We start from the raw sequence: 12,004 nt of genomic DNA, 5'->3' as shown, positions 1-12,004 counted from the left end.
AGCTCCCAAACTGGCTCCTGCTGCTTTAAATCTCATTTTTCACTGGTTTTTAACCAAAAAAACCAATTTTTTGCTGCAGCTTCAACTCTCAGGAGCTGGAAAAAATCAGAAAATCCTCTCAGGAGTAGAAATCAACTCCTGAAGGGTGAGAGCAGAAGAAAAGGCACAAAATTCTTCCTGTGTCCCTCTCTTATTCAAAATGACCCCATCAGCTCCCAGACTGGGTTCCTGCTGCTTTAAATCTCATTTTCTCACTGGTTTTGAACCAAAATCCCAATTTTTAGTACAGATTGGAGGGAGTCTTTGGCTGAGAGAGGAATGTTTGAGCAGCCACTCCTTGGGCCTGCTGGTGAAACTGCAGCACAGGCAGAGATCTGGCAGTCAGGATTCCTGGTTCTAACTCCTCTCAGGAGCTGGAAAAAATCAGAAAATCCTCTCAGGAGTAGAAACCAACTCCTGACTCACTCAGGGGGAGAGCAGAAGAAAAGGCACAAAATGCTTCCTGTGTCTCTCTCCTATTGAAAATGACCCCATCAGCTCCCAAACTGGATTCCTGCTGCTTTAAATCTCATTTTTCACTGGTTTTTAACCAAAATCCCAATTTTTAGCTGCAGCTCCAACTCTCAGGAGCTGGAAAAAATCAGAAAATCCTCTCAGGAGTAGAAAGCAACTCCTGAAGGGTGAGAGCAGAAGAAAAGGCACAAAATTCTTCCCTCTCCTATTCAAAATGACCCCATCAGCTCCCAAACTGCTCCTGCTGCTTTAAATCTCATTTTCTCACAGGTTTTGAACCAAAATCCCGATTTTTAGTGCAGATTGGAGGGAGTCTTTGGCTGAGAGAGGAATGTTTGAGCAGCCACTCCTTGGGCCTGCTGGTGAAACTGCAGCACAGGCAGAGATCTGGCAGTCAGGATTCCTGGTTCTAACTCCTCTCAGGAGCTGGAAAAAATCAGAAAATCCTCTCAGGAGTAGAAAGCAACTCCTGACTCACCTCAGGGGGAGAGCAGAAGAAAAGGCACAAAATGCTTCCTGTGTCTCTCTCCTATTGAAAATGACCCCATCAGCTCCCAAACTGGGTTCCTGCTGCTTTAAATCTCATTTTTTCACTGGTTTTTAACCAAAATCCCAATTTTTAGCTGCAGCTCCAACTCTCAGGAGTTGGAAAAAATCAGAAAATCCTCTCAGGAGTAGAAAGCAACTCCTGAAGGGTGAGAGCAGAAGAAAAGGCACAAAATTCTTCCCTCTCTTATTCAAAATGACCCCATCAGCTCCCAAACTGCTTTCCTGCTGCTTTAAATCTCATTTTCTCACAGGTTTTGAACCAAAATCCCAATTTTTAGTGCAGATTGGAGGGAATCTTTGGCTGAGAGAGGAATGTTTGAGCAGCCACTCCTTGGAGGATCCCTGCAGAAGAACAATCAGAGGAGCACTGGTGCTCAGAATGGAAAGAATGAGGAATTGAACCTCACCCAGAGCTGCCAGAACAGCCTCGCTCTGCTCTTCCTCCTGCACACTGGAATTTGTAACCAGTTCTGGACAGAAAATGGCTTTAGGAGGGTTCAGGTCCTCACTGATCTCTGCTGCCCACCCTGGAACAGCAAAGCCTCAAAGCAGAAAATCAAATCAATAAATTTACAGGAAATTAAATATCTTTGATTAAATAAATGAATTTACAGGAGATTAAATATCTTTCATTAAATAAATAAATTTACAGGAGATTAAATAATCTTTCATTAAATAAATGAATTTACAGGAGATTAAATATGTTTCATTAAATAATAAATTTACAGGAATTTAAATATGTTCCACTAAATAAATAAATGTACAGGAGTTTAAATATGTTCCAATAAATAAATAAATGTACAGGAGTTTAAATATGTTCCATAAATAAATAAATTTACAGGAGATTAATGTGTTCCATTAAATAAATAAATTTACAGAAGTTTAAATATGTTCCATTAAATCAATAAATTTACAGGAAATTAATATCTTTCATTAAATAAATGAATTTACAGGAGATTAAATATGTTTCATTAAATCAATAAATTTACAGGAGATTATATATTTTTCATAAATAAATAATTTACCGGAGATTAAATATGTTCCAATAAATAAATAAATGTACCAGAGTTTAAATATGTTCCATTAAATAAATAAATTTACAGGAGATTAAATATGTTCCAATAAATAAATAAATGTACAGGAATTTAAATATGTTCCATTAAATCAATAAATTTACAGGAGATTAAATATGTTCCATTAAATAAATAAGTTTACAGGAGATTAAATGTGTTTCATTAAATCAATAAATTTACAGAAATTAAACATCTTTGATTAAATAAATGAATTTACAGGAGATTAAATATGTTTCATTAAATCAATAAATTTACAGGAGATTATATATTTTTTCATTAATAAATAAATTTACAGGAGATTAAATGTGTTCATTAAATAAATAAATTTACAGGAGATTATATATGTTCCATTAAATCAATAAATTTACAGGAGTTTAAATATGTTCCATTAAATCAATAAATTTACAGGAGATTAATGTGTTTCATTAAATAATAAATTTACAGGAGATTATATATGTTCCATTAAATAAATAAATGTACAGGAATTAAAATATGTTCCATTAAATCAATAAATTTACAGGAGATTAAATATGTTTCATTAAATAAATAAGTTTACAGGAGATTAAATGTGTTTCATTGAATAAATAAATTTACAGGAGTTTAAATATGTTTCATTAAATAAATAAATTTACAGGAAATTGAACATCTTTAATTGCCTGGATCCTCCACATTGACCCTTCTGTGCCCCTGGAAGTTTCTGATTGTGTTTTGCCAGCAAAGCTCTGGAAATCCCAAATATTTCAAGCAGACAGAAAGGATCTGTCAGAGATTCCTGATGAATCATTTGGATCCCACACAGCTGTCTCTGCCTCAGCCACCAGAGCCCAGGCACCACAAGCTGCAGCTTTATTTTTATTTTATTTTATTTTATTTTATTTTATTTTATTTTATTTTATTTTATTTTATTTTACTTTATTTATTTTACTTTATTTTACTTTATCTATTTATTTTATTTTATTTTATTTTTATTTAAAATTGATTTTATTTATTATTTTTTATTATATTTATTTATCTTTTATTTTATACTTTATTTATGCTTTAACTTAAAATTTTATTTTAATTTAATTTAATTTATTTATTTGGTTTATTTTTATTGTATTGTACTTTATTTCATTAATTTGTTTATTGTATTTTACTGTATTCATTTATTTTTTTTATTTTATTATTTTTTTATTCCATTCTAATTTAATTTAATTGTATGATCTTATTTTAATTTTTTGCTTTTATTTTTATTTTATTGCATGTATTTCATTTTATTTTATTAATTTTTATTTATGTTAATTTAATTTTGATTTTATTTTAAATTTTATTTTATTATCTTAATTCTATTTTTATTGTATTTACTTAGTTTTATTTATTTTTATTTATTTTATTTTGTTTTTTATTATTTTACTTTTATTTTTATTTTATTTTATTTTATTTTATTTATTTTTATGTTATTTTATTTATTTATTTATTTTATTGTTTTTTATTTTTCTTTTCTTTCTTTTATTTATTTTTTTTTTTTTTTTTTACTTTTATTTTATTTTATTTTATTTTATTTTATTTTTATTTTTAGATAAAATAAAGAACCAAAACAGAAGGCACAGAAGCCATCCCAAGGGTTGTGCCAGGGCACGGATGCACCTCAAAATCAGCATGAGGGGGCAGCAGGAAAGGAGGGAAAAGGCAGAGCTGTCCCTTGGGGGTCAGAACTGGCACAGGGCAAAGTGGCAGAGCAACAGGTTTGAAAAAAAAATATGAAATTAAATTTAAAATTGAATCAATTATTTAAGGAATAAATTAAACTGTAAGCAAAGCTCAGAAGGGGAATGAATGTCACCCTGCCACAGCTCCAAAGGAGCAAAGAACACAGGGCTTGGATCCCACTGGGTTCCGCTGAAATCCACTGGATCCCACTGGATTCCATGGAATTCAGCTGGTTACCAATGGATCCCACTGGATCCCACGGAATTCACCTGGTTACCAATGGATTCCACTGGATTCCATGGAATTCAGCTGGTTACCAATGGATCCCACTGGATCCCATGGAATTCAGCTGGTTACCAATGGATCCCACTGGATTCCATGGAATTCAGCTGGTTACCAATGGATCCCACTGGATTCCATGGAATTCAGCTGGTTACCAATGGATCCCACTGGATTCCAAGGAATTCAGGCTGGTTACCAATGGATCCCACTGGATTCCATGGAATTCACTGGTTACCAATGGATCCCACTGGATTCCAAGGAATTCAGCTGGTTACCAATGGATCCCACTGGATTCCACGGAATTCAGCTGGTTACCAATGGATCCCACTGGATTCCAAGGAATTCAGCTGGTTACCAATGGATCCCACTGGATTCCACGGAATTCACCTGGTTACCAATGGATTCCACTGGATTCCATGGAATTCAGCTGGTTACCAATGGATTCCACTGGATTCCATGGAATTCAGCTGGTTACCAATGGATCCCACTGGATCCCACGGAATTCACCTGGTTACCAATGGATCCCACTGGATTCCAAGGAATTCAGCTGGTTACCAATGGATCCCACTGGATTCCATGGAATTCAGCTGGTTACCAATGGATCCCACTGGATTCCAAGGAATTCAGCTGGTTACCAATGGATCCCACTGGATTCCATGGAATTCAGCTGGTTACCAATGGATCCCACTGGATTCCATGGAATTCGGCTGGTTACCAATGGATCCCACTGGATTCCATGGAATTCGGCTGGTTACCAATGGATCCCACTGGATTCCAAGGAATTCGGCTGGTTACCAATGGATCCCACTGGATTCCATGGAATTCAGCTGGTTACCAATGGATCCCACTGGATTCCATGGAATTCGGCTGGTTACCAATGGATCCCACTGGATTCCACTGGATTCCACTGAATTCCACCAGATTCCATTGCTTTCCATTGGATTCCACTGGATTCCACTGATTTCCCCTGAATTCCACTGGATTCCCCTGGATTCCATTGAATTTCATTGGATTCCACTGAATTCCACTGGATTCCATTGAATTCCACTGGACTCCACTGGATTCCACTGAATTCCACTGGATTCCATTGGATTCCGCTGGATCCCACAGGATTCCACTGATTTCCCCTGAATTCCACTGAATTCCACTGGATTCCCCTGAATTCCATTGAATTCCCCTGGATTCCATTGGATTCCCCTGAATTCCACTGAATTCCACTGAATTCCATTGGATCCCACTGAATTCCCCTGGATTCCCCTGAATTCCCTTGAATTCCCCTGAAATACACTGGATTCCCCTGGATTCCATGGAATTCCCCTGGATTCCCCTGGATCCCATGGAATTCCCCTGGATCCCCCTGGATGCCGTGGCCCATGCAGGAGCCGCCTCCATCCCAGCCCAGCTGAGAGCTCTCAGCACATGCAGCCTTTGTGAGCACATGATTTATTCCATCATTTCAGCATCCAGGAAAGGCTGGGCCTTAATTACAACAGCATGTGCAGCACTGCAAGGAGTCAGCTCCCTCCAATCCTCCAGGAAAACATTTGTTTTTTCCTAAAAAAAAACCCCAAAAAAACCAGTGTTCTTCACATTGCACAGGGGAAAAATATCAGGGATTTAGGGACAGCCCAACCCAAATCCCAGCTTGGCACCACGGGGACACCCAAAATGTCCCTGCAGCTCCACTTCCAGGCAAGAGCTGCTCTGGAGGAGATTTTTCAGGCACAGAAGGGAGAAATCAGAGCCACAGCTCTGTTATGGTTTGTGGCAAGAGCAGCTGGAATTGTCTGTTTGCAACAATTAACGGGATGGAGCTGGGCCAAGGGAGCTGGGAGGGATTTTGGGGATTTGGGTTCTGCCCCCTGAGGGTTCTGGGCACTGCCCAGGGGATGGGCACAGCCCCAGGAGCTCCAGGAGGGTTTGGACAATGTTCCCAGGGTGGGATTTTGGGGTGTCTGGGCTGGATGATCCCTCCCAGCTCGGGATACTCCAGGATTCCAGAAAAAGTCAGTTTGCAGATGAGATGATGAACACAAAGCCCAGACTGACCATCAGCACTCACTAAGACAGCCAAAATTCACCTGTCAGAATTTTCTTCTCCTTTCAGAATTTTCCTCTCATTTTCCCAAATATTTCAGGTTCGGAGAGGCACCAACACAAAGGGAACAAGACACAGAAAATAAATGCAAACAAAGTCCCACAACAGAGTCACTCTGAGCTGTCTCAAGGCAGTGGATTGTCACCCAAATGCTGCTGCTTAAATAATTAAAACAGAATTTCCAGGTCTTGATCCTTGCAGCCCTTCACCCTCCATCATCTCCATTTCCAAGGATAACAGACAGGCTTCACCCCAATTTCCAGGTTAATAAGAAAACCCAGCCTGGGGTTTGTTACAAACTCTGTTTCCTGGTCAAAGACCAAAACATCCCCGTGTGTTGGAGATGCCTCAGCACAGTTTATATTTCCTACTTGTAAATTTCTGTGGCACTGGGACTGGTGCAGCTGCTGCCTGAACCACCCCAACCTCCTTCAGTGAAATAAACCACAAACATTGAATTTCTGCGACAACACCGCGTCCCTGTCACAGGGAGGTGAAGGAGGGAAATTTACCAATAATCCTATTTATTTTGAAAACATTTCTGTACAGTTGGTTCCCCCCCACCCCAAAAGAAAAAATGTTTGCACAAGTGAGAAAAACAAGAAGTCAATCCACGAACACTCCTGTGGTTACAAGCCAACACCAACAACTCGCCACATCAGAAACCCGTGTCAACAAACAATATCCACATTCCACCAGGGAGAAAAACACAATCAGCATCAAAGGTTCGGGTCCCAGGGATAAAAAAGAGGCTGCACAACACATCCAAGGATGCTTGGGGTGATCCATCTCACCAAACACAAACCCTGCACCTCAACCACGGCGTTGTTTTGGACTCAGGTCCGCTCGAGTTTCCCACAAACCTGCTCCATTTTTATTTTTTATTTCTTTTTTTTACTCCTGGCAAGGCATTTAACTGTGCAAAATTGCCTGGCCAGCGACAGATGCCAGTACAAAGAGAAGTGATTTGCTACAAAAGGATTAATACATTTTGAAAGTTACTGTCTGGCAAACTGTCAAAGGCACTTTGGTTGGTTTATTTTATTCTGGCTGTCGCCAAGCCCGGGGGCACAGGACGGTGTCAAACACCCACTCAGCTGCCTCTGGCCACCACAGAGGTCATCTCAAAGTCCAGCCCTGCTCTTCTCCAGCCCAGCTTGTGCCCTTGGCAGCGGGCATTTGGCCACTGCCCGCCTGGCACCTGCTGGCCACTGACCATCTTCGGCCGTGTGAGCACCGAGGGTCTGACAGCTGCTGGCCCAGCACAGCCCCTGCAGCCTCTGACCACCCAGGGCTTGTCACCTGCTCAAACAGGGACTCTGTGACACCTGTGTGACACCTGTGTGACACCTGTGTGACCACTGACCAGCTGGCACCTGCTTGGCCACTGACCATCTTCGGCTGTGTGAGCACCGAGGGTCTGACAGCTGCTGGCCCAGCACAGCCCCTGCAGCCTCTGACCACCCAGGGCTGGTCACCTGCTCAAACAGGGACGCTGTGACACCTGTGTGACACCTGTGTGACACCTGTGTGACACCTGCTTGGCCACTGACCATCTTCGGCCGTGTGAGCACCGAGGGTCTGACAGCTGCTGGCCCAGCACAGCCCCTGCAGCCTCTGACCACCCAGGGCTTGTCACCCCTGCTCGAACAGGGACTCTGTGACACCTGTGTGACACCTGTGTGACACCTGTGTGACCACTGACCAGCTGGCACCTGCTTGGCCACTGACCATCTTCGGCCGTGTGAGCACCGAGGGTCTGACAGCTGCTGGCCCAGCACAGCCCCTGCAGCCTCTGACCACCCAGGGCTTGTCACCTGCTCAAACAGGGACTCTGTGACACCTGTGTGACACCTGTGTGACACCTGCTTGGCCACTGACCATCTTCGGCTGTGTGAGCACCGAGGGTCTGACAGCTGCTGGCCCAGCACAGCCCCTGCAGCCTCTGACCACCCAGGGCTGGTCACCTGCTCAAACAGGGACGCTGTGACACCTGTGTGACACCTGTGTGGCCACTGACCACTTCACACCTGTCTGACCATCCAATACCTGTCTGGCCCCAGTGGATTTGACAGTCTCAGAGATTTGACTCTCTGAGCACAGCCCCTGGACCCGTCTGACCACTGACCACTGTCACCTGCTGGACCACTGACCAGCTTATATCCATTTGACCACTGACCACTTGTCACCCATTTGACCACCAACATCTGACACCCATTTGACCACTGACCACTCCTGTTTGACCAGGGACCATCTGACACCTGTCTGACCTCGAGGATTTGACAGCTGCAGTCTGAGCACAGACCCTGGCACCGTTTCACCACTGACTACTTGTCACCCATTTGGCCACTGACCATTCCACACCTGTTTGGCCACTGACCATTCCATTTGACCACTGACCATTCCATTTGACCACTGACCCCTTGTCCCCATTTGACATTCATTTGACCACCAACCACTTGTCACCCGTTTGGCCACTGACCATTCCATTTGACCACTGACCATTGCACACCCATTTGAGCACTGACCCCTTGTCCCCCATTTGTTCGACCACTGACCATTTCACACCCGTTTAACCATTGACCATTGCATCTGACCACTGACCATTGCATCTGACCACTGACCGTTCCATTTGACCACTGACCATTGCATCTGACCACTGACCATTCCATTTGACCACTGACCGTTCCATTTGACCACTGACCATTGCATCTGACCACTGACCATTGCATCTGACCACTAACCATTCCATTTGACCACTGACCATTGCATCTGACCACTGACCATTCCATCTGACCACTGACCATTCCATTTGACCACTGACCATTGCATGTGACCACTGACCATTCCATCTGACCACTGACCATTGCATCTGACCACTGACCATTGCATGTGACCACTGACCATTCCACACCCGTTTCACCACTGACCCCTTCTCCCCTACCTGACATTCATCTGACCACCAACCTGTCTGACCAGAGACCATTTGACATTCATTTGACCACCAACCACTCATCACCCGCCTCACCACCGACCATTTCACGCCCGTTTGACCACTGACCACTCGTTCCCCCATTTACCCACCGACCATTTCACACCCGTTCAACCGGGACCGCCTGTCACCCGTCCGACCCCGAGGATGTGACACCCGCCGGACCACCGAGCTGTGACAGCGGCGGTGGCACCGCTGTCCCCGCTCTGCTCGCCCCAGCTCCCCGCGGGCCCGCCCGCCCTGCCCGGGCGCTCCGCGGCCTCCCGGGCGCGGTGACAGCTGCGGCCGCCCGTCCCCGCCGCTCCGGCCCGGGCCCGGGGGCACCGCGGCGGCTCCGGGCGGGCCCGGGCCGCTCCTGCCGGGGGCACGGGGGGGGTCCCGGGGCACGGCGGGCCGCGATCGCGGCAGCCCCGAGCCCGCGGCCCGGCGCGCCCGCCATGTTCGCGGCGCTGCCGGTGCCGAGCGGGGCCGGGCCGGGCCGAGCCCGGCAGGTGCCCCGGGGATGCCGCGAGCCCTGCCCGGCCCGAGGCCCGCAGAGCGCCCTGAGGGCCGGGGGCGCGCCCGGAGCGCGGCCGCTCACCCGAAATCCTGGTCCATGGACTTGAAGAAGAACTTGTAGCTGTGCACGGGCCGGTTGCTGAGGACATTTTTGAAATCGGCCAGCGTGACTTTCTCCGGCGGCACGGGCAGCTTCACCAGGTACGGCGTCTCCTCCTCGTCGATGTGGTAGATGATCTTGGTCTCCGCCATGGGCGAGCGGAGCGGGGGCGGCCGGGCCGGGCCTCGGCCGGCGCTCGGCTGCGCTGTCGGCCTTGCCCACAGGAAGGGAGCTCTGGGCTCGGGCTGGCGCTCCCTGCACTGCTCTCTAGCTGCCCGACCCGGGAACGGCAGCGCGCCCGCCCCGCCCGCATCCTCCGGCCGCCCCGCCGGCCTCGCTGCGCCGCCGCCGCCGCGGCGCTGCCCGGGCCGGGGGCGGCGGGCCCGGCCTGAGGGGGAGCGCGGCGGCCCCGGGCAGCGCCCTCCGCCCGCTCCGCGGCCCCGCTCCGCGCCCGCGGCGCCCGCACACCGCCCCTGCCGGCCCGGCGGCAGCACGGCCCGGAGCGCCGCGGCGGAGGGTGGAGATGGGAAGGGGATGGGAAATAGGGATGGGGGTGGGAGAGGGGAGAGGATGGGATGGGATGGGAATGGGGAAAGGGGATGGGAATAGGGAGGATGGGGGGGGTGGGATAGGGAGGGGATGGGGGAGAGGGGAGAGGATGGGATGGGATGGGATGGGAATGGGAGGGAAAGGGGATGGGGAATAGGGATAGGGGGTGGGATGGGGATGGGGATGGGATGGGATGGGGATGGGATGGGATGGATGGGATGGGATGGGATGGGATGGGATGGCACTGGGAGGGAAGGGAGGGGATGGGAAGAGGGCGGGAATGGGGGAGAGGCTGGGATGGGATGGGATTGGGAAAGGAGATGGGAATGGGGAAAGGGTGGGAATGGGCTGGGGGTGGGATGGGGATGGGATGCGGGGGATGGCGATGGAGGGGATGGGAGGGATTGGATGGGAATGGGGACAGGGGAATGGGAATAGGGATGGGGGTGGGATGGGGGGATGGGGATGGTGATGGAATAGGGATGGTGGGAGGGATGGGATGGGGATGGGATGGGATGGGGATGGGATGGGATGGGATGGATGGGATGGGAACATTCGGATGGGATGGGAATTGAAGGGGATGGGAATAGGGATGGGAGAGGCTGGGATGGGATAGGGAAAGGAGATGGGAATGGGGAAAGGGGATGGGAATGGGAATGGGGAAAGGGGATGGGAATAGGGATGGGAGAGGCTGGGATGGGATGGGGAAAGGAGATGGGAATGGGGATGGGAGAGAGAAGATGGGAATGGGAATGGGGAAAGGAGATGGGAATGGGGAAGGGGGATGGGAATAGGGATGGATGGGGTGGGATGGGGATGGGGAGAGGATGGGATGGGAAAAAGGATGGGATAGGAATAAGAACGAGAATGAGGAGAGGGGAGAGGATGGGATGGGGATAGGGATAGGGAAAAGGATGGGATAGGGAAAGGAGATAGGAATGGGAATGGGGATGGGAATAGGGATAGGGATGGGGATAGAGGAGAGTTAAGGGGATGGGGAAAGGAAAGGGAATAGGGATGAGGAGAGAGAAAAGGATGGGATGGGAATGAAGGAGAGGGAAAAGGATGGGATGGGAAAAGGAAAGGGGATGGGTAAAGGAAAGGATAGGATAGGAAAGGGGGATGGGGATAAGAATGGGGATGGGGCTAAGAATGGGGATGGGGATGGGGATGGGGATGAGGAAAAGGAAGAGGATGAGAATAAGAATAGGGGTGAGGAAAAGGAAGAGGATGAGAATAAGAATAGGGGTGAGGAAAAGGAAGAGGATGGGATGAGGGAAGGAGAATCAGAAAAAAACTCTTTGGTGCCACACAGGTGATGTATTTGGAAAAAATTCACCTTTATTTCCATAAAGTCCCCAAAAACGACAACGAGCAAATGAAGATTTCAGAGCAGTGTCCTTAGGTCTCAAAGAACCTCCTGCTTATCAAAAAACCCTTTTTCAGTTAAACCCCAAAAATATGAATTCAACTTCGTGTCCTAGCAGGCTCTGCAAGCACCCCAGAGTGCTCCTGGCACGGGAAGTGCACCATGAGTCCACCACAACCACTGTGCAGGGATGGGAAAGTTCCCTTTGGGGGGATCACAACTCTGGCATCAGCAATATTTCCTGAGTTCCTGCAGCACGAAACTCAGGCAAAACCATGAACATTTGGTGCCC

General features: G+C 47.2%; 1 protein-coding gene and 1 long non-coding RNA gene across 2 annotated transcripts in view; both read right to left on the bottom strand.

The window, feature by feature from the left end:
* Window positions 1-10,022, bottom strand: part of DVL1 (dishevelled segment polarity protein 1) — a 37,187-nt gene extending 27,165 nt beyond the window's left edge. The window contains exons 1-2 of the mRNA XM_050982735.1: window positions 9,777-10,022; window positions 9,293-9,710 (exon numbers count right to left, since the gene is read on the bottom strand). Coding sequence (XP_050838692.1) covers window positions 9,293-9,710; window positions 9,777-9,946 — 588 coding nt within the window. The 5' untranslated portion in view covers window positions 9,947-10,022. The remainder of the gene's footprint in view (window positions 1-9,292; window positions 9,711-9,776) is intronic.
* On the bottom strand, window positions 3,715-9,743 carry LOC127060357 (uncharacterized). Its single transcript, XR_007779302.1, has 4 exons — window positions 8,209-9,743; window positions 7,920-8,058; window positions 4,614-7,405; window positions 3,715-4,253 (listed from the first exon to the last, which is right to left on the bottom strand). It is a non-coding gene; the product is annotated as an uncharacterized LOC127060357 (long non-coding RNA).
* Window positions 10,023-12,004: the final 1,982 nt, after the last annotated feature.

This window comes from Serinus canaria, chromosome 21 (genome assembly GCF_022539315.1).
Source record: "Serinus canaria isolate serCan28SL12 chromosome 21, serCan2020, whole genome shotgun sequence".
Lineage (NCBI taxonomy): Eukaryota > Metazoa > Chordata > Aves > Passeriformes > Fringillidae > Serinus > Serinus canaria.
The sequence above is the reverse complement of the archived record's forward strand: the minus strand, read 5'-3'. Positions and strand labels throughout refer to the sequence as shown.